The sequence below is a fragment of the Fopius arisanus genome, unplaced genomic scaffold (genome assembly GCF_000806365.1).
Source record: "Fopius arisanus strain USDA-PBARC FA_bdor unplaced genomic scaffold, ASM80636v1 scaffold00070, whole genome shotgun sequence".
Lineage (NCBI taxonomy): Eukaryota > Metazoa > Arthropoda > Insecta > Hymenoptera > Braconidae > Fopius > Fopius arisanus.
Window position 1 is genome coordinate 703,965 of NW_011887809.1, and position 24,336 is coordinate 728,300.

The 24,336-nt window shown below is 39.9% G+C and overlaps 1 protein-coding gene across 1 annotated transcript; it reads right to left on the minus strand.

Annotated features, from left to right (window-relative positions):
• Nucleotides 1-424: 424 nt before the first annotated feature.
• Nucleotides 425-20,945, minus strand: by (blistery; the record flags this gene model as incomplete). The annotated part of the gene is given in 18 exon segments (XM_011309874.1): nt 425-2,022; nt 2,302-2,584; nt 2,672-3,037; nt 3,127-3,310; nt 3,404-3,503; nt 4,182-4,271; nt 4,707-5,059; nt 5,441-5,983; nt 6,433-6,615; nt 6,696-6,909; nt 9,317-9,840; nt 9,986-10,266; nt 16,524-16,761; nt 16,937-17,234; nt 17,648-17,797; nt 17,908-18,071; nt 18,469-18,678; nt 20,889-20,945. Coding segments are annotated over 18 exon segments (4,398 nt in total), but the record flags the coding sequence as incomplete, so codon positions are not given.
• Nucleotides 20,946-24,336: the final 3,391 nt, after the last annotated feature.

Below are 24,336 nucleotides of genomic sequence, written 5' to 3' on the forward strand. Positions count from 1 at the left end.
TGCAATTTCCGTTAGGCTGCTCGGTGATGTCCTTGACTCGCAAAAAACGTCTTCAATTCGTAACGAATTGCAATTCTCCGGGAATTTAGGATTAAGGTGATTTTTTAGCGGAATTCTTAAATAAATAAATATCGGGGAATATCAGAGAATTAAATTAATGAAAAATTAATTGATTGGATGAATTTAATTTAATCCAAAGAAGTATTCGAAATAATTCATCTCAATTTAACAGAATTTAATTTTTTTTTTGATTGCATCAAAGAGAAATTGAGTGAAAACTGATTCGTCTGACGTTCATCTGGAGTTTATCAACAGATATTTAGAGAAATGAAAAGCAGTGTTTGTGTTAATTATAAATTGAGAAATTGTCTCTCTACATTTGGAAAATATGCAAGGAGTAAATTTACAACACAAAGACCTAGAATTTCTGTTATTAGCATGAATATACTTTATTATTACATCCACTATCCTCAACATTTTAACAATACAATCATACAATATTACTTATTAAACATACATAAATCATATTCATCAATGTATAATTAATTAATCGATCAGAACGAGTAATAATAATGACTGATTGCGATAAATCTGTGTACATAATTAATGTTAGTCGGTACTCAATTGGTAAAAATAAAATTAAAAATTCATATATTAATTAAATAGATGGTTTTGGAATGAGGGAGGGGAGAGCGTGAATTTTTCGATTGTTTAGTTACATTCTAATAAAACATCGGTAGAGATTACTTTTTCCTCGGTAAGACACGATTTTAGGCCCTAGGGACAGATTAACCAACCCTCGGATGTAGATGGAATTTTGACTAGCACTTGTGTGACACATAAACAAAGGACCGCACATTCATCTTTCATTCGATTCGATGATTCCGTTAACAACAGGTTGAATATGTTTATCAATTAACTTCCATTGATAATCCACTTAAATTATTTTTCCACGTATCGTTTTATTCATTTTTTTCTCTCAGCACTTGACTGAATTTAAATTAATCCATTGATTACGATTAATCAATGATTTATCAACAGTAATTCATGAAGACTTCATTAATAATTGACTGACTTGGATAGGCCCACGTAATTGAAATTTAATAAACCAGTGGCAAGAATCGAATGAGTCCAGTGATACTCAATTTAATATTTTCGTAAACCAACTCGTGGTACACGGTAGTTGGAATTATTTCCCGACGACAAAATGGATTGTTTCTTTTTTTAATTTTTTCTGACATTATTGATTTATAATATATTATGTATTCGAGAGATTTGACTCTGGAATTTTCGTTTATCATTCTGTCCAGGGGAAAGATTCCCAGAACCGCGGAACGTCACGGTTATCATCGCTGCTTTCCGCCCACATTCTGTTAATCAACACCTTTTCATTAATTACGGTTTGTCTATCTCTACTTTCTTAATCTTCATAGACTCTCTTTTCGTTTCTAAGGCCTTAGTTGTTATTTACAGTTATAAACAATTGTTTATTCGTACATCTATTTAGTTGTAGAATACGACGAAGGTTCTCTTGTGAATATAACACACGTTATTTCCATATACGATTGGTTTTTTTTTTAACAATCATGCAACATGCATTAATTTCTTTGAAAAACTAGGTTTGATTTTAAACTCGATTTAACGCTTCGAACTAATTCCATATAATTAGTGTGGAAAAACGAAAGATGCTGTTGATCGTTTTTAGTTTTTTAAAATCATCTTTAGATTTCTCTGGGCATTATTAATCGATCATAAGGCCCCATTAAGAGGTATCGATCTGCAAGGGAATTTGACAGAATTTCCATTTACTTTTTTAAACACTGACTGCACTTTTCTGAAGTGATGTCGTTGAAGCAATCGGGTTAGACGATATTTGCTTTAATTACTGAACTTCCCATCATTACTTTGTTGACGAAATTGACAATTGCTGTTGCTGGTTGGCCTGGCTCTAGTTCAGCGAAAACGTGACACTGATTGTCGGTCTTGTGAGCTGGTTTTCTCGCCACAAAACCAAAACAGCGACTGGAATAATAAAAAATAAAAAATTGAAATCGCCAAATTTTATTATGCGGAATTATCTCGATAATCAATCACTCATCAAAAAATATTATTCGACATTTTTTACTCAAAATTTTCGGATCTTTAAAAAAGGTTCAGTAAAATTTCCTCTCAGACTCTCAATTCTCAAGATAAATCGACAAAAGTAAATTCCAAAAAACGAGAAATTAATTGTTAAGTTATTGGAGTACTAGGTAATCTCAAGTTAATGGATTATTAAGGTAATTGAATGGGTTAACTTACTGTGCACTGAGGGCTTTGCCTGTGTCCTCGCTGATGAACTCCCAGGTCCTTTCATCGGCATCGAGGCCACAGTAGCTGATGTTATTCGTCGGATAATGGCGACGGAAGAAGAGTTTTCGAGCGTTGTCGGTGAGAGTAATCCCTTGAGTGGAAACTTTGAAGTGGACGATTGTGGCTGATGGTAGTGGTTTCTGGTCAAACAAAGTTGTGACTGCTTTTCTGACGGCTTGAGGACCCGTTAGGGATTCAGTATCAATAGTAAAAAGATACAGAACATTGCAGGCTAGACAAAAAAATAAAAAAGTTCAAATAAAACTGAAATCCTTGCGATTGCGCCAGCGAAAATGAATTCTCTCGTGAATGAATTTACCTGCACCCTGAGCCAAAAGCTGTTGTGTACTGCTTGTGCCAGGGGAATCGAGGGCTCTAGCAGCAGCATCAGCCTCAGGTAACAATAACTGACAGGGAAGAGCCATCGCCATGAGACTGTGCTGATAAACTAGTGCAGATAGAGAACTGAAAACTGGTTCATTTGCACATCCTTTTAGTCTCACTCCTCTCGATGTTGGCTCGATCAAGAAGTGACGGACGAGCTCACTCGATGGATCTTTGGGACTGCTGGGTGCACCAGGGGGTGGTGTTGCCACTTTCAAAGCTAGACCAAATGCCCCTGGGAAGGAATTTGAGTCACGTACGACGAAAGTACCTGGAGCTGCATCTTTCAGCATTGCTATGGCTGGAAGAATACATTCGAATTGGAAAAGGAATTGAGTACTGGTATATTAAAAAATATTCAATATTCAATAATGATATTCACGGATTTACCTTGCTCTCTAGTGATATTAGGCTTGTACCAAATTTTACTTGTGTCGCGGACAAATTTAACGTTGACATCAGCCACTTCCTGTGTCTCTGTATTCGAATGGATGCTCGATCTTCTCGATCCATATTGCTGAATATGCGGAGATGAGTGTCCTCCACTGTTTATCGATGTGTATGATGTGGCACTCTGAAATTATTCGAAATGTTCAATTAACAAATGAAACAGACGAGAACAAATCGACTGGAGTATTTCAGGAGACACATAATTATCTCCAATTACCTTGGGACTCTGGGCGAATTCTACGTGATTCGGTGTTCCCGGGCTTCGAGTAATCGTGTGAGTTATTATTTCGTTCGTCGGCGAGACGGGTCGGTCCTTGCTGCAATGTTCATGAATTTCAACAGATAATCATGAGATTAAGGGAAAACAGTAAGTGCTGGTGCTATCCGTGCATGTGTGCTGTACATTTTTCATGATTTCAGTCAATTTCTGGATTAGTCGACGAGTCGAACGAGTTTTACATTGTCAACGCGATAAATGGAATTGTACATCTGTTAAAATAATTAATTAACGCTCCGATCATCTCGGGAAATGGTGGTATCTGTCAAAATGGCGAGATATTCTCTCTCTGTTTAATAAATAAATGAAAAATGTAAATGTTTTAAAAATTGTATCAGATAATATCATTTTAGTTCATGAGGTAATGAATTGTTGCATTTACATTTTTATTATTAATAATAAAGTTAAAATTCCAGTTATTGGAGTTACAACAGAATTAATTTAATATTTGGGTTTATTTTGCAGAACCACTGATTATCGAGACAGCCAACTATTCAGATAATTAGTCATTGATGGAACCTATTTATTATACCTCTTGCAATGTTATATTTACAGTCGATGGTATTAAATTCTCGAGATTATTCGTATGAGACATTGAAATTGTATTATTATCACAGTAACAGGTGCTGACAAATATTCATGCGTCACGAGACTGACACAGTTACACACTCTTTCCAACAAAAAAATTCTTGCAACACTTGCTTAAACATTGCTTTACCTATAGTCGAACGACGCCGATTGATTAGTGAGTGGCCATCGTTTGTTATGAGTTTGTTTAAGCGAACCGCTTGCCGGAAAACTCAAACGTCTAAACATTTAAAAATAAATCATTGTATTTCTGGAATCGAAGAAGGAATCCGATTGTTACAAGACAGGGATTTATTTCAGGTGCGAAGGAACAGGGAACAACTCGATCCCCAGTTTTTAAACAAATATCTCAGGAACAGATGGATTTAGGGAGAGAATCACAGGAAACTTTTTGTAACTCATTAAATTCTCTACAAAATGTTCCGAATTAATATTTCCCTATATGCTTTAACAAGAAATTGGTCCAAAATTTCTCTCACGTTTCTTCTCTGTTTACTATTTATTAATTTATGATTGATAGGACGATGTAAGGGAAAAAGAAATGATATGAGGGAAATCCGAGTTAAGCGGTGAGAAATTCAGGGGAATTATTCTACTCTTGGACTCCGAATTATCGATTGTTGAATAATTATGAGAAAATTATAAAATTTCTTACCGCTGTGTTGTCGGACTCTTGGGAGGGAGTCCCGTCTCCCTAACATCTCGTCTCTCCTCGATGTAAACAGCTCGTTCCCCAGTGTAATCTCGATTATTGATATTATTATTCCCATTCTCAAAGTTATGTACATTGTTGTTATGCGCGGTGTAGTTGGTTGATTCGTTGAAATTGTTGGTTGATCCGTACGTGCGATCAGCGGCGAATGTCACTGTTGGCGATGAATTGTTGACGTAGGGGGTGCGGGGATGTACCGGAAATGCTGGAGTCTGTGGTCTCGATGCGTTACCTATTCCAGCGCTGGCAGGACTGATGCTCCTATCTGTCCACGATGTCGGTGAATCGTGTTGGGACTATTCAGACAGAATGACAGGGCCATTTATTCCTTGTTCAATGTTCTAGGAAGTGAATTTGGTAGTGAAATGAGAGAATGAGACGAAGCCATCCGCTACAATAAATTTTCTACAAATATTTGTTTTTTTCTTTCCTCTAAATCAATCATGAAAAAATAATCTCAAAAGAAGGGAAAATTTCCAGTTTTATAAACAGTTGGATTCGAGTATTTTAAAAATATTTTTTCAGATTTTAAATTGATAATCGAAATTCGACTGCTTGACATCTCGTTCCCCCACGTCACTCCCAAATAGCATAAAAAAATGACAGATTTCTGCCGAAGACCTGGCATTTGGTGGAAATAAAAAAAGAAAATTATGCAAAGCGTGCGATGAACAAACCTGTACACTAAACTGCCATGCTTTTGGTGACTGATTAGGGGTACTGTTAGTGTCAGTGTTGATGACATCGTTGTTGTTGGATGATAAATCCCTACCATGATGATTCACATTAAGCTGATTATCCTTGTTAATGGTGTCTATTCGTGCGTGTGACAAATCCGCGAGTGACTCAATTAGGCTGGCAAGTGGATCACAATCCTGATCCTTACGCTTATCAACAACAGCCAGTAACCCCAAGTCCACGACATCCCGATCCTTATCAACACCTCCATCAAACTCGTAAACTTTATCGGCATATGTTACCCGATTGCTCCGTGGATATACATTATTGTTAACATGTGTTTTATTATTATTATCAGTAACACCGTTCAACGAATTTGTAAATCCATTGAATCGATGCTCTCTCATCAGCATTTCGGCCCTTGCATAGCTATCACTCCTGGACTCTGGCCTCGGTGGCTGATTCTTCTCACCTAGTGATTGTGGCTGAATGGCAAGAGCAGCTAGTAGCGGTGGTGACGCGTGCGGGGATGGTGGAGGACTCTGTAAAGCGAATCAGCTCATGCTCAAAAAAAAGGTATCTAATCTGCACTGTTAGAAAATTCGCTGAACCTCAAGAAAGACCTCTCAATGATTTTTCATAAATTCGAGAAAAAACTGAAGATCCCCAAAAGATCGAATTGACCCACTGGGACTCCCCTTTATTTCTCCCCAATTTTTTAGGTGGCCAGGTCTCTCTGAATCTTTCTAACAGCGCTAAACGAGCTAACTTTTAATAGCAATGAAGGAATCTACGATGATGGAACAAATCGTGTAATATATATTAATGGCCTCATTACGATGGGGTTAAAATGTTTATGAACACGTCTAAATTTATGAATCCACCGTCGTCAGGTAATAACTCTCCCGGAATTATTTAAACTGCTATTATAACACAACTCTAAAATAGCCAACATCCTCTGGCACAAATTCTCAATTTTTTGCTGCCCTACCTGACTGTCACTGTATTTCCGGAACTCGTAAGCTCTTTTGACGGAAACGAATGGCCGTTCGTTTACACTCTCAGCTCTTGGTCGTATTGTGCCATTCATTGATCCATTGAATTTACGACTGGTGGATCGTTGAGGTAAAAGGGGACTCGCTGGAGCTGATGTGTGAGGTGCAGCCCTCGTTGTCTGGATGAAAATAAATGAGTAAAAAATAAAATAAGTATTGTTACAATGCCGGTAGACAGCCAACTGCTGTGATATTTCACCTGAGAGACCACGGAACTCGGTATCCATATATCATCGTCGTCATCCAGCACAGCTGAATCACTGGCGTAACCGTCCTGCCTCACTCGGTTTCTCTGGAGGCTTCTGAGTTCACCGATAACACGATTACCAGTTTCTTGGCGCCATATTTTTCCTGGACTCCTCTCGTCCCTTCGTGCAGCCAGCTTAAGCTGCTGTTGTCTCAACCACGAGAGTCTAAACAACCGAGCATAACAAAACCGATAATAATAATATTAGAATCACGATGTTGGATGAGGATCGCAATTAGATTCCGCTCGATCATGGGGGGTCACTGGGGGCTTGGACTTTCCCAAGGAGTACTGGCCATACGTGCTACGTACACCAGGAGTTATCCCAGGAAATAACCCAATGATCATCTCAAAAAATCAATCCCCCAGTTTGCTGAGAAAAATTGCTAATAGCAATCAAATCGATATCCTTATCACCATTTCCGTCTTTACTTCAATAAAATCATTACAAATCAATAAATCGCTCTATTTCTTCCAATAAAAATTAATTCAATTTATCGAAAAGGAAAAAAATTTATTGCAATTGAATAAACTGATTGTTTAATTCCGAAGAATTGATATTTAAACAATTAAATTAATTTCAATCAATGAGGGATAATAATTATAATGATTATTAGAAAAATTTGATTGTAAATCGTTTCGATGAATTAATTGGAGGACATTATTTTGGCGGAAGATGATTTCAAAATTTTTCGATTTATGTCGATTCCCTTTTGGGATAATGAGAACTCATTTTTTGGGGGATTGCTGCCAATCTACCTCTGGTTACCCTCATTACTCAGTTGTTACTGGTAATCGCGTGAGTGGTTGTAACCCAGATCGGTAACGAACCCAAAACCCAGAACCACTGGGGAAACACGACCCACGTGCGTCCCTCGCACCAACGCCAACTGTAACACTGACGCCTGTCCGAGTTTTTTTAGGATCCGCATTTAGCATCAGAACTTAATCATTCGAATTCGTAATGAATTGAAGCATTCGTCATTTTCGTTGCGACAGAACGCCATATCGATCGTTCATGACGATATCCTCAAATTATTTCACCATTCAATTAAAATTTTTCAATATTTCCCATAAATCATTGATAAATCATTATAATAATTGCTAATATATTATTCAATAATTAATCTCTTCGCTGAATTCACGCGGAATTGGTGTTGAGGACTTTCAAATCTCGATTTAATTTCCAAAAATCAAATTTAGTAATCTAAATGCTAAAGATAACGACTGATTGTGTAATCGATGGAATAATTCACATGAAATGAAATCGTAGGAGTTGCTGTGAGTTGGAAATGATTAAAGACAGCATTCATGCACCAGCAATGAAAAACTTGTGGAAACATGAGATTTCCCCACCAATTCCTGAAGTCGCAAGACTGTTCTATATTTGAAATTATGTCAGAGGATGACGCTGAATGTCTAGAAATAACATGAGAGTGACTAACTCGATCATCAACCTGAGAAAATCCGAGGGATCCCGGAGGGAAAACCCCCGGGGATTTAAGTGTTTTTATTATGTCTCTCAGTTACAGTGGATCGAATTGAAGGATAAATTGAATTAATGGAGAAAGTTTGAGTGGCGAAGTGATTGGAGTGGACGTAGCCAGTGAGAAACGAGTTGTCTGTCATCGTGGCCCTCAATGTTTCTCATTTTTACGTTAAAAAATTATTTCACATTCAATTTATTTCCCCTAGAACAGCTTGAAATTTATTAGATATTCGTGTCACTCTCGATTACTTACACACGGAATAATCGAGTTGTACTGATGAAATTTTATCGAATTTTATATTCTGGGGATGAAAAATAAAATGAAAATGAATCGAACGTCTCGAGTTTCTCTGATCGTACCCGCAGTGAGTCACGTACGACCGCATTTACCATTCCTGACACCGCCCGACAGAAATGCAATCCAACAATGCCGTAATCGTACCCAGTGTACCTTCTCACGGGACGATTTATTAATTTCATCGGAGTGCGCTGTATTTTTTTCTTTTGGCAAGTTTAAATCCCAGGCTTTGCGGCGCCCAATTCGGCTGGCTATGTCGAAAGATCTTTTTTATTACCATTTTTTTTTCCACTTATTTTCCTTTATTTTTCTTTATTTTCATGCCTGCGACGACGGTGAGGTGATGGATGATGGGTATTAGACCGAGAGACAGCACAAAACGACTGAAAGTACTAGAGGAAAAACCCGGAGGACACTGGGAGAATTATAGAACATATGATTCTTGTCGTACATGTCCGCAGGAATCAAATCTCTCATATTTGCTAAATATCTTGAGAGTGAAATGATTTAACGCAATTTTCTAGAAAATTATTCCCACAAAAATCTGTCCGACATTTTTAAATTTCGAGACGTCAATTAGAAATTTTATCTCACGTCAACAAAAAATGAAAGTTACCGAAAAATTTCCATAAATGTATTTCAAATTCATAAATAATTCATAACTCTATTGAGTTTCTCTTGAACAATCGAAATACGATGTAAAGAAATTATCTGAAAAATTCCGTCTCAATTCCCGAAATTTCTATATTTTTTATTAAAAAAAATAAAAAAAGAAGTCTAACTCACCCATCAACATGATCAGCATTAGTCTTGGCCCCATTAGCAAATTCCGGTGGTGGTTCAGGTGCAGGTGATACAGGTCCATTGATTCCCCTATTCTCCCCCAGGAGGTCATCCAAATCGACAATGGGCGCTGTCCCCCTCATAACCGCCTTCCTAACGAGTGAAGGGGATGAGAGTTTCTGATGCTTAATCATATCCGTAGTTGCGCCATAACTGAAGGGCTGACTGGTCTGCCTCGCATGATATGGTATATCCTCATCGATAAAATCGATATGACCCCCAGGTGAGAATGACTTCTTCGAGGAATCATCGTGATTGCTCTTGGATTCATTTTTAAGTGTACCATAATTGCTCGATGATGCATACGGTGGTGACGATTCCCTAGTGCCACCATAACTCCTGCACGAATCCTTGAGAGTAGAATAATTCGATGTTGGATTACTGCTGTAGCTTCGTGTCTCGTTGATGTACATTTTATCCCCGCGACTGTTGATTCGATTGTAATCACTCGGTGGATCTGGCATCGACTGCAAAGTTCATTAAGACACATTCAGCAACTGCCCACACGCTGCGCCAATTGGGCGTGACCAATTGGTACTTTGACGCCTCGTCAGCAACATCCGGCAATTAAACGATAAGGAAAATTAAAAAAAAAGCCTGAGGATAGCTCACCTCCACTGTCATCATCATGTCGTGAAGAAGTTTGTCAAGATCACTGTGAGGACTATCGGGCTCTGCCTCCGGGGGACTGGGTCGCTGTGGTGGTGCACTGCTGATACCACTGTCCATGGAAACTGTCAGCGGTGAACCGCGAGCAGCACCGCCTGCGCCCTGATGAACAACAGCGTATAGGGAGCCATCAATGGGTCCACAGGTGTAGCCCAATCCCCGAGGTGACGTTTGCACCGATGAGCTCGATGGTGGTGGAGGTGACAGGGGTGTATCCCTTCCTTCTAGAAATTCATTTTTACATAATAATCAACTCCCCGCAATTATATCTCTCACCATTAATTAAATCATTCATAAATAATCCGTTTAAATCAATTATATATAAATCGAGTGGATTTGCCAAATTTTTAATTAAAAAAAAAATGCAGTTTGCTCATTTCCAAAAGCTCGGATGTTCAAGTGCAATCATAGATGAGAATAAAAAAAACTGGTCAAGGTTGTTATCGATAATGACGTATAAAACCGGAGTTTATTAATTTACCATATGTTTAAACAGCAAAAGGTGAAAGGAACCGCTTCACATTAAAATAAAAAAACAATCGCGAGCGGCACCCCCTCGCGATTTGCAATGAAAACACCCAAACAATAATGATCGCGAGATAATGACAGTCATCTATCCCGCGCCATAAACACCAAACGACGCTCTAAAATCTCCATCAATTGTTGCGGTTACCTCATAACCATTCGAATAAGCCCCATTCAAATTAATACCCACCGCAAAACCTATTCGAGAGCCTATCGATCCCCACGAGAAATAAGGGAGTGCCAGGAGGTTCCCAATACCAAAAATAAAAAATCGCGTATTCCGTATTTCCCCGTCGATCATCGATCTTATCACGATAAAACCTCACACGTCGTTTAACTCCTCAACCTCCACCCACTTTCACCGTCTTTCTCTAGTTAGTACCCGACGTATCACGTTTTATTGGTAATTATCACTCGTCATTCTGGGAATGCAAGGAACACCGAGACACCACGATAATTAATCATCTAGTCCAATGATTTTTCCGCGTAATTAAAGGGACACTCATGCCCGAAAGAAAAAAAAACACACACAGGATGATCATGTGTGGCCACCGATCATTACAACGTAATTCCGCTAATAAGTGCTTGACAGAGAGATGAAACGGAGAAAAGTGGCGGTGCTCTCTGGTATTTTTACTGGAGCAAGAAGTGCATAAAAATACGGTTGAGAAAGAGGCGGGGAGGGTGGGGAGGTTTGAGGAGGGGGAGGAAGACGAAGAGAGGGTGGGGAGGAGTATTTTAAAGAGGAGAGAATAAGGGTAAAAAGTGGGATGACTGGAGAGTAAAGCAAAGTGGCTGGTGGTAAAACGATCCCGGCGGCACTTTTGCCATTAGCCTTCTGACGTCCTCGTGGTGTGCAGTCAGCACAGGCGATTTGCGTGGAACTACCGACCTCCACCGGAGTTTGAATGATTATAATGCCATTGTACTGATTCATGACTGGTTCCCCTCTCATCTCAACCAGCACTGCCCATTCCCCTCGCCAATATTTTCCAATCCCAACAGGATTATACAATAACATCACGAAGGTGCAATCAACAGCAGGACGATACGTGATACCGGTGATTTTACCATCATCAAAATTCAACGAACGTTGGAAGCGCGTGTCGATGGATCCAACTGAGTATTATCAACAATTGTTTTAATAAACTTCATGGAATTGCGAATATTGTGATGATTAATTAATAATATCGCTCGATCATTGAGCAATGAGGTCGTGGCAATGGTTAATCCCTCAGCAAACCCAAACACTTGGAATTAATGGATGAATGAGACTAATTAAGTGGAATGCCATAGACTCTGGATCTCTGGTGGACTCTAGGAATTGTTCTTTGAAGACGGCTAATGCAAATTCCTTGGGTTGCCTCCGCCAATGGACTCGAGTGCGCCTTATCTCGGTGCGACACGAGGTGGTGGAGGAAGACCTCTGGAGAGGGGCAAGTTGCAATGTTGCAGCTGCAAAAGTTTCAACGAAAGACCAACGCCGTTAGAAGATACCCGATGCCGATACACGGGCTTCGCCCTCTGGCTAATCCTTGCTCACGAATCGCGCCAATTTTATCGATCTCTGCACTGAGATACTGCTACACCATCCAGGACCACTGGTCTTTTCCTTTCTGCTTTTTCTGCCCTATCTATCCTATCTACCCTTTCTGCCCTATCTTCCCTTTTCTCCGATCTGCCTATTTTTTTTATCTCATGACTTTTCACTCTCTCATTTCAATGATTAACGGCAAATGGAAATTAGAAAAAAAATTTCCTCATTTCCCAATGGCACATCGATATGATTACCCACTCGTTCCACTCCCCGATTTATCGTCCACGTTTTATCAGTGGAAAACGAGTCTTTCTAGCTGGAAGAATTCACTGGTATAATTTATGATCGGTTCGGAGATTGTCGCGGCTGTTAACTGATGATGATGAGGAAAAAAAAAGTCAAAGTACTTGATTTTTCCGAGATGAAGTGATGCTAAAGAAGCTAGGCTATTTATCCTTTCAATCGAAGGTCATCGGCGAGGTGAATCGGTACATAAAAGGGGGAGAATGATATAAAAAAAAAAAATGGTCAAATAAAAGGACTGAGGGGAGAAACGAGGTGAAGGCGAAGAGGGACTGATCGAATTATACCAGTTTAACGGCGGGGGCCTTATAGAGATTCATGAGGGACAATTTTTTTGTTACTTTGCGTATGTGTGAGTGCATCGACACAGAAAATGTATAAAAAAGTGTGAAAATGTGTGAAAATGCGTGAAAATGTGTGAAATAGGAGGGCCCTCATACTCACAAGAAAATTTGACGTGATGGATAATGCCTCGATAATGACCCCTAGTCCCGCTGGATGATGCCCAAAAAATTCAGATTGTTAATAAATCGATGAATAATCTGCTGACCATCTCAATTCACTGATATCAACTGGTTTGACACCACCAGGAGAACAACTCTAATTTGTCTCACTTGTGGTCAATAATCACTCATAAGAATTCCGTGGGAATGAGAGTGACGAGGCACTCGGTGAGACAGCAGGAACGACACTGCTCACAATCGAGATACGTTTGGCTCACATTCGCGTACCACCACCACTCAAAAAACAGCAACTCGATAAATGATGGTCATTGGGCGTGAGACTTCCTACGCAAGCACTTCAAGTGCCCAAGGAGCACACATCCAACCGATGCAAACAAATAATTCATTTAATTATGACTCGAGCTATTCTTGAAGCCTGGACCAGCATCACCAGACAATTGACTTCCTGGATTGTTAATTTTTATTGCACTTGGTAATTTTCCCCTCCTCAACCCTCCATCACCCTTCACGATATTTTACAGTTAACCTGGGGTACGTACAGAAGAGATAAACAGAGATGAAGGGAGACACGAGGAGAGGGAAATCTCTCCTGTCTTTTACAAGTTGAACCGGCCGCCAGTCGCCAGTCGCCAGTCCTTCTACGGCAAACCTCTGGCCAACTCTCAGTTAGCTTCAACGATCATTGCCGGACACGGCGATATCTCCAATGTCCAAATGGGCGACAAGATATTTAGAGGTTTTGCCCTGAGGAGACAAACTCGCGATTGGATTGCCCAGTCTTCAATGGTCGGCGCGTAGGTGTAAGCCCTCTTTATTCTCCTCGGGTTTAAATGAGAAGAAAAAATATTCTTACTCGCGAGGCAACGAAAATAGATGGGTTATTCATATCTGGAGGAAAGTCGCTGGAATTCTAGGCAAATATTTGCCACGGATTTTTTTATTTTTTTATTTTATCGTCAGCGTATCACGGGGTCTTGAGATTTTGAGAGTTCTAGCTGATAAAGGGCATTGGGCATTGTCATCACGAATTTTCGTGGGAGATCGATCCCTGGGGAATAGAGACAGCCTTTGGGTTGTGAATTATTCATGAGAATTACGGTTGGCAGTCGGTGAATCTCGCTAAGGGATCAAGACGGTGGTACTTCCGAGTGAGCATTGGAAAGCCAGTGGCATGCCTACATCTTGTGGGTGGACACACGTACGTGAATTTCGTCTTGGGGACGGATATAAACTCAGGATTGGTGGCAACACCTTTTCACACCTGCAATTTGGCACAGTGGCTTTCGTGAGGGGTTGGAATGGATAGAGATATTGGTTGAAATTAAAAATTTAAGGGGCGACGTGGGATAAATGTTTATCTCCAACATCCCAACGAGAAAAAATATTGAAGTGAACAGAATTCAATTGAATTCGATTGAATCGATTTTTTTACTGAAAATCAATGAGTTCCCTTGAACTCATCATTTTAATTATTACTCTCAAAATTTTTTCTGTAAATCACGGAAATGGAAAAAATGAGAATCTATCGTTTTTAACGCTTAGCACATTTTTTTTTATTCAATTGGTCATTGTTTTCTATTTCAAGATTGGGATATTTGATTTCCAAGAATGTGTACTTCAATCTTACGAGCGTTCTCTGGAATCACAAAATAAGTGAAAATTCACTTTCTCAAAGGAAAGGAATCATTATTTTCCTGAGATTCTAGAATTGAATTTCAATCACCCACAAATGGCGTATGCCTAATCTCAAAATAGGATACAAACAAAATAAAATAGAAACAGGAAAAATGACAGCATTATGCGGTGAATAATGCTCTGAATAAATTACGACGTGTACCTACACGATTTAAAGTCCATAATTTGGTCTTGATTTTGATGTGGAGGCTGGAGAAGAAGGGGAGGAATGACTTTAACGGAAAAGGAATGACAAATGTGGAATAACAACCCTTGATTGGATTTTAATAGTGTATACACACGATTAAATCGATGTAAACTTCCAAGAGGCAAGATTGATGCCACACAAACCCTGGGAATCCGTATTTGGAGAGGTCAGTAATAACGGACGCTTGATAAATGTGGGTGGTATCATGACGTATGGATTTGCGATTAACACTGGATAATCGAGGAGCGACGACGTAGCGGATGACGTTGAAAATTGTAGGTACTTTGGGGAGTGCCACCACGTGTTACCCACTGGTAACTTCTGGCTACCTATTCTCAGTACCGTAGTATGAACGATCGTTCATGCGTAACCACTCCTCATTTTCAACGGTCTGAAGAGGATGAGGATAAAGTGGAAAAAGTTGGTCATCAGCCCCTAAGGCAAAGACTGAAATTGCCCCATACCCAGTGAAAAATCCCAGAAACTGTTTATTTTCAATCTTGGGAGAAGATGAGACACCGGGAGTTCTGTTTGTTTTCCATTTAAAACTGAAATACAACTCTGTTTTTATTATTCGGATTATTCAGAACGTGAATGATTGAGGGCCGCCCTTTGTTTATCACCTGCACTCTCCGATTGCATCACTATTGTTTTATCCTCTCGTTACTTTTTCTATTCAGTGTTACCGCGAATTTCAGTTTTTGTTTCTTCCGGAGGGGATAAAGCAAATGAATTGCTCGCGATATTTTCGATACGAACGGAAAATCGTCGTGGTAAGCCCGTTGTTTTCCCAGAGAATTAACAAGTTCACCGCTCAACGGATTCCTCAGTGAGTGAAATAAATAAAGTAAATGAAAAAAGGGGTAAAAATCTAAACTTTCCCGGCGTAACGGCAGTTGACAAAACGGGATCGCTACCATTTTTGGATTGAAATCACTGTTGCAGCTGAAAGAGTCGAGAGGGAGAGAAGAGATACGCAATCTCCTTGAGGATAATATCAAGCGTTTATCTACTTACCGGAGAAAATTGTTTCAATTTTTCAATTATCTCAGCTCGTGGATGAGCAAACCCAACAAATCACTACCACAATTCATTAATTTACTTTTCCCAGTGTTTTTCTCTTTTCGATTGAATTAGCAACGAATTATCTTGCTTCTCGATCTCTCTGACCTGAAACCATCGCTGGGACAGACTGACGGGCTTTGAAAACTCGCAAAAGCTGTGGGACTACGCATTTTCCCCTCCACACTGGTGCAACAGAGGCGCCTAGTTGCCGAGAATAACCCTCACCAATTCCCCACTACCCCATCTTTACAAAAAAAAAAGTCTAAAAAAATAAGAAAAAACTCAAAGCCAGACAAACCACCTAGAGATTTACCTCCTGGTAATATGATTTTAGGTTTAATTCGCCTGTATTGCGGTTACACAGAAGAACGAAAATAGAGAGTACGGGAATAGATGAGAATACTGGAAAATCGAATGGAGGAATAATGCATTCGAAATTGACGTGACCCCAATGCGCGAGATACTCCGAACCAATTAAATAAAAATTTCGAAATTATTCCCAAGCGTATCGCTAAAAATACATCATCCAAAAATGTGCTGAACTCGAGGCGAAAACCCACTCGATTCCCAGTCATTTCCAACGTGACGCAAGTGATGCACTTGGAGGAAAATTGACGCCGCGTTTGAATTCTTTTTTTTTGGGGGGAGGGGGGGGGGGCTCCCGTAATTTCTGGGATTACTGAAGTTGTGTGAAAATTGACTTACCATCGTCGCTGATCTCCAGGTTGCTGTAGCTGTCCCAGTGAAGAATGGGATCGTGATGTGCGGATGCATGGGGAACAGCGGGTGTGGGTGCTGGTACTGGACCATCTAGACGTTTAGCATCGCTCGAGAAGTACAACGTCACGACACTGTCTGATGGACATCGTGGATCGTCACATGCTATGTCGAGCTCCGATCGAGGAAAGCTGACAACGTTTTCCGTTATGACACACGTGTGGAACTGAAAAATAACGATCGTTTGAATACCGTTTTCATGATACTCTCAACTATCTAAATTATTCCGAGAATGCCAAGAGCAGTTCATTATATCTATCAATTGTCTCCTTAAATTATAATTAACTGATTGATTCTCATTCTAGTGTATGCGAAAAAATAAAAACGTTAAAAAATTTTACCTGCAGGGAAAACATAGCTTCCCTACTCTGCTTGGAGTAAACCCTGTGATAACACTTCACCAGAATATCCCCTCGCAATCTCAATCCACCGAGATTGACTGTAAACTCTCGGGCATTGGTCACCGAATAAAGATCAGAGGTGTAGACCGGTGTAAAGCCCTCATAGACTTTGAGAAAGGCCCGACAACCAGTTGGCTCGAACAGAGGTACACCAAGTACAGTGACATGAGTCAGATAGAGTGGCGACGGATTAATTCTCAATGATCCCGATAAAAGACCACTGAAGTACTCAATATATCTACCAAAAGAAGAAAAAAAAACGAAAATATATAAATGCAAATAAACAAATAATCTCAATTGCCAATCAATGCTCAAGCAGTATTTCCAATTACGATGGAATCTCTAGATTTCCTCTCGGAGAATAAAAATAAAAAATAAACACGCAATTTTATCATTTAATTCTCATAATCAGGAGATCACCCACTGGGAAAACGGGTTCTTCAACGAAGTCGAGAAGCCGAAGCAGAGCACATTATTTCGGTCAATTACTGTGTCATTACGGTCATTATTCGCATGCAAGTACCAATCAACCAATGCTACTCTGATTTAAATCCTCGCCCACGTTGTCAGCGAGAAGATTCACTGATAATGATTAATGTTGAAAATCAAGGGAAAGAAAAAATTAAGGATGTTAATGGATTGGTAACGCACCTGCGATGGGAGGGTACTCTCAGGGCACCGATTTTGTCATCCAGAAATCTCCGCATTGCGTATCTATCGAGTGCTTGATCACGTCCACCACATATGCTGCTGTAGTTCATGTACGCTGACACGGCAACGCCCAGCCGCTCCTTTCCACCCCTGTACCACAAAAGTATTTAAATCCAAATGGAAATTAGACAGTTGAAAGTACTCAATTATACTCTGTTATTAGCTCTCGCTCGGTCGTAATTAAGCAATTGTAAAATCACCTTGCGTGAAGTACAACGACACGATTGGGCGCTTCGTTCAGCCAGGAGTCGAGCTCTTTGCAGAGGGCACACAGTCTCTCCAGACTTGGGGCTAGACCCTGGGGCCAACCGCATTCACGAGTGTTTGATTCACTCTGGCGTCCCGGAATTGACAGATTGAATATCTGAAGCAGGATTAAAGCCATCAGATACTGGGGCTATCGAGGGGAATCGAGTGATTCAAGCCGACGTGGAGAGGCATTTCTTATTCTCGGGGGGAAAGACACTTCAGTCGAGGATTTCAAGTTAATGACAATTATCGAGCATGAGATCTTGTGGATAAACGAATTGTTTCTGTATTTTGTATTTAGAGTAGAATTAATTTGCAGCAAATTTTGTTAGAATTTCACTTGCAATAGGTGAAGATCGATTGATTTAGCTGGAACGATAAACTCACGGTTTCTGAGAGTTACGGTATATTCAGCAAGTGAAAAATAATTACTCTCCACGTATTGATCACGGGCTAAGTGAAAATAGCTCATTAAGAGATGAACACGAAGTTGACGAGATTAACTCACTGACCATGTAATTATCGGCGTGTTTTCCCCGAAGCAAATTGGTCGCGTGTTCGAGGACACCCTGGCTATCATCTCTGTACCACAGAGCAATAATTCGTTCAGTGACGTAGCACAATTCCATGACCTCACTGACTCGCCCGGGTTTACCAGTCGTGATGCTGGCATCAGCCCCAACACCCGGTGTTCTAGATGACGATGAAGATACTTTGTGCACCTGTTTGAAAATAACGAGGAGAATATTAATTCAATATTACCGAGAAAATGGAAAAGATGGTAATTTTAGATAATGAAGAGGGAGTGAAATGAAATTTATTTATTATCGGTGGAATTTTATTTTTTATTGCGACGAGGGGGAGGGGTAGGTTAATTAAGATAACCTTGTACGTGGGCGCGTAGATAATCCTGACGAGAAGGATCTTCCGCATATTGAGGCGGGTCTCACCCGGAGGGCACCCACTCGATATCAAATGCCCCTGTAATTCGTGTCTAACGAGCACCACCGTTACATCTTCCTGATGATGAGAATTCACCGGAGGGTTGAACCACTCATAACCACCGAAACCGAATCCTCCGACATTCTGGTGAGCATTCGGTGGACTACTGGATGTACGTGGTGAGGTAAAAAATGCCTCACCTCAGCTGATGAAGGAGGAGGGAGGACTGACATCCTGATTGGCTTCTGTTCTTACGTTAAGAAAGGTTCATTTGGAATTGCGTGCAAATCGAGTCAACGATGTAGAACAGGCGATTTTTCGCATCCTGTCTCTGGTTATTCTTCTTGGCTAGTTCGTCACGGCTTTCGGCTGATATATTAACGTGTGTCAGGTGCAGGGACGGGGGCAAGTCGTCATTCTGGTTAAGGCTAGCTGCATGAATTGTAGATTTGCCAACTGATGGAATCAGTCTCTTGTCATGACCTCAGCATCACTCAAGGTTTACTGCTGATTTTTTTCATTTTGCATAGATCGGTCGCAACGATTCAGGATATTCTTTCCAAGTTCAATTCACTTGGAGTGATGAATATTTTGTTTGTGTATTTCGCGCTCAATGTCCAGGGACGTTTTGTAGAAAATCCTATTGTAGCTTAATAATTTTGATAATTGAGAATTGAAGACTTGGAAAGAATCGAATGGCGGATTTTTTTCCAAAATTGAATTTTCATTGCAATTATATATCTCCTCGTAGACGATTAGAGGGAAACTCTAGGAGAAAAGCAACTTTTTTCTAAAATCATGATGATCGACATCTTATAGCGGTAGGTAGACTCTGGTAATTCAGAGTAATTCAGAGGAATTCGCGTCATGTCTCGGGGGCAAGTGTGGAATTCTTATCTCGTCTGGTATCACCCGGTGGGTAGATACGGGGGTGGCCAGAGATTCGCACAACTTGAAGAGGAGACGTAAGTCGACGTAATAGCAATTTCACACGTGAAGTGTAACGGTAGAATGGATTTATGACTGTGCAACACTGGGTGTACAATTTTGCGGGAGAGAAAAGTGTATTTTTCATTGCATATGTGGGGCCCTATAATGGCACAGTCTTCAGGGACACACGGCAACTCAGGGTTATGGCATCATAAATGTTATTTTTAGAGACTGGTGCGCCGCAGCTTCCCGTGTAACAACAATTTTTAGGATTTTTTTGGGGGGGAGTCTAACAGCTTTTGAATATTTCATGGTGCACAGTCACTTTGAGGAAATGTTAAATTTTCAATCTACCGCAGCTGCTGATATTAATCGCCGGCTTTTTCGCACGTAACACAATGAGCATTCTTGAATTTTAATGACTGTTGATTGTTACGTGTTGTAAGAGTCAATAAATGGAATTCCATTGGTGCTGATCGAATTAACTTCACGGCAAGTCGAGCAGTTCTCCAAATTAATCGGATATTCGGCCTCAAATCTCTCTAAATTTTTAGTAAACTTGTGGAAATTTTTGAGGCGTTGAATAACGAGAGAGAATTCTATTTTTACTGAGAAGATATTATCGGTCATTAGTAATTAAAAATTTGTAAATTTCTAGCGCAGTTTCAATCAATTAAGAATTGTTTCTGATGGAATCCCATCAATAGTTTTTTCTAAGTTATTTTTACCGCAAGCCACTGGGGACATAGTTTTCGCGTTTGAAATGTAAATACACCATCGAATGGCGTGTTTTCTCACGGAATAAATGAAGCTAGTGGCGACGGTTCGGTGATGTAACAACCGAGGCCAAGAAGATACGTACATAGAGGTACCTAAAGAATAACTAAACGAGTAACAAAGTGCGGGAAATTTCTCACTGAGAGGCTTATTTCAATATTAAATGTTTGGCGAAGAAGTTCACGGGATGCCTTATCAGTGGTGCGATAAGCTCTCTCGTCAGTATTTCCCAGCGATTTAGCCGGAAGATGGAATATTTATTGATATTATTAACATAATTTACCACATGTTTGACGATGGGCTTTGGAGTGATGCGGGGGTGATCGTAGCTGCCATTGTGCTGAAACAAAAATAACAGAGAATATTAATTCATTAATTCATTAAGTCAAAACACGAAGAGAGTCTCGACGAAAATTCGCGAAAGAAAATCCACTTGGTTTTGAATTTTTGGAAATATCTCCGAAACTACGGGAGATGGAGACATTTTTGATATTACATTTTTTTTAGATCTCAGTTAGATCTGCAGAAATTGTTATTATGGAAATTGAGGTATCTTTGGTAGATTTCGAGATTTTCAGTGAATTGTAACTGATGGTCAGAATTCAATGACTCCGATTTGTCGTTTCGTTATTGAATTAATGTTTCAATGAAATTTAACTTTAACAATTTTCTGTGGTGGGTAGATTATCATTTTTTTTAGCTCTAGAATTGTTGTGAAGAAATTCTCTTCGTGTATTGGAAAATATCTTGAAGCATAAATTCGTGAGGTGAAGATGAGATGACGGTGAGGTGATGTGTTTGAGTGGAGGGGTAATTACTCATGATAATTTATGTGAGGATCGAATTACAATGGAAATTGAAGGAATTCTTCGGGATTTCATTTCGAACTCATTAGAGAGTTTAGAAAGTGACAGAATTGCCAAAAGGTTAACGAAGGGGTGCGTCAACATGGAACAAAACAATCATTCGCAATTTAATTATTTTTTCGCCACTTGGATAGACCCCATTGGAATCCCAACCACAGAAATTTATGACGAAACGCCTTTTCAAATAAAGGACATACAAAATTCCATAATAATTTATATACAATAATATTCATTAATATTTAATGATAATTAAAAGAAACACGTATTTTTCCAAATTTTATTTCTCCAATCGAATAATTTCTGATTGTGATTAGCCCTAAGGAAATTGATGAAAAAAACGTGGGACAAGGGAAGAGAGCGGCAATCACTATCGGGATAAAGAGAGAAAGAGGAAAAATTAAGGGAAAATGAAGGACAGAGTGGAGGAGTAAGTGCGCGCACGTGCGTAAAACGCACCTCGCGTTCAATGTGAAGTGCCGTATGCCAAACAGTGAAGGCGATACGATGCAGAAGTGTCTCAGTTTCTTCGTTCAATGCTACCTCATCGTCCTGATGGAAAAACCGATGATTCCGATTGTTGTTGGGATCGTGACGGGTGTACCGACAGCAACGGGCACGTAGCCAGGCCCGGGACAGGGAGTTGCCGCTGGAATTAGTCATTTCTCTCGTATGAAAATCCGTTTTAATCGCAAACACGTACCGGTGGGTAACGTCAAAGTGCACAAATAATTGTACAGTACTGCCTTTCACCGTTAATCCACGACGTATCTTAATCGGGTGGGGGACTAATTCAGGTACCCGTGAGATTTTATACCTCGCGGCACGCGTGTCACTCGCCCACGTTGATATGCCACTTGGGTGGCACCTTCTCTTCCAATACAATCCACACTTTAATATCCGTTAAATTTTTTCTGTTACACATGTTCTCGGGCTCAATACTAGGTGCAAAAAAATTACCCTGATTTTTTTCAACACGTGTAATTTTTGTAGAACTCGGTATTGACCGAGGTAATCACGATTTTTATGGAATTATTGATCTGGTATTTTAATTCATTGAAAATTTAATTTTATGGAGAACCCTGTGATCGTTTATTGATTTTAGAAAGTAATGGAAAATTTTGGGGAGTTCATTTTTTTATTGACGTGGAATCGAAAATTGAGATCACATTATGACTGAAATTTTTGGTGGAGCAGTCTTTAGATTTTGGTGAGGATTAACAGATGAGTTGGCAATGCCAGAGGTTCATAGTAATTCGTAATCACACCACGATTGAACTGTCAACACCTCGAAAATTCCAGCGGATCAAAATAACCACCTGATTTTAAAAAAAAGATAAAAAAAAAAATATCCGTAAATGTCACATAAACTTGGAATTGCAAAAAATTCGAATGTAATTATCCCCCAGTTACTACCACTAAAACCAATTCCCTTGAATAATCACGGAAATAACCGGTAGTTTATAACAAAATGGAGTTGAATATCTTTTCCATAAAAAAATTAATCACTGCAAGAGGAATTTCCCGACAAGTCCCATTCGATCTGACAATAAAAAACAATTGGAACTGTTAATGTTGGCTGAGGGCTATTTATTAAGTGATATTTATTTCCCGCCCGCACAAGTAAAGAGACACGTCAAGGATTATCCGAGGAAGGAGCTGCCGACCTGGGTCAACCAGGGGCCGATGGACCAACGACTGCGCCTCTCACGGGGTTGTGCCGCGCCCGGTCTGATGCGGCTGGATACAGGGATGATTTTCCCATCCTTCCACCACCCCCTTTCCAACCACCCCTCCAGCAACAGTGGGAAATGTCCTCCCCGCGAGAGCAAGCGAGAGGACATCATCGGGATGCGTAACCATGACAACAAACCGCGTGCGCGCGCGCTATTCAATTTCGGTGTCGCTTTTGCGCCCGCCAAATCCAATTTACCTTTTCCACCCTGTACAACCCACCACCCATCAGCCCACCCACCCTCTTGTGCTTTTAATTGGGGTATAATGGGTCTTTCACCAGTTTTTTATGGCCGACGGAACCCTCCGGCTGACCTTTAGACGCTGCGGGAGGAATCGTTTATTCATGGGATTTTATGATGACTTTTTGTAATTTTTTTTTTTTTTACGTCGAGAGGATGGGAAAAAGTTGTCATGGCCGACTTCTTCGGGGAGTCGAGAGGGAATTGAAGGTGGATGAGTATTTTTATTTGACTAGGGATTGAGTGCTGAATGGTAATCCCTCGGTTTCGATTGTTTAGTGGGTTTTATGGGAAATTTATTTTCACGGTTTGTCACGGGGTTATTGGGACGTTTGGTGGTCGATGGCGTGAGAGATTAATTTTATTCCTCCAGTGCATTTTTTATATTGAGAAGTCGAATGGATTATTCTAGACGGAGTATTTTGAAAATAATGAAAAGATGAGGTGTTCTTGAATTATTATGGATTAAATATAGCTCCTTGTTTCTCGTCTCGGATAAATTCTGAGGACTATCTATCTCAGATTAAAAACTGGAGACATCTTTGCGGATTACATTTTTCTTAATCCCAAAATTTTCCAAGAGCTGTGACGAAAAATTATAATAATTAACCAGTCAGTTTTTGGGTGTCTCTGGAATAATATTTATGGAAATAAAAATAGTACATAAAAAATACTTAATTTTGATTACTAAATCAATATATTTAAACAACTGTAAATTATTTCGTCATTGTAAAAAAATCGGGAACCTAAGTTCGATTATTTTTGCGCTAAGACCCATAGGAGCCGAGATAATCGAGTTTTTCTAAAAAAAAAAAAAATTCGCTCAAATCGACTTCACTATAAGTGAAATCGATGCGCCGCGTCGCGCTGATTCCAAATAAATTTGAATTTT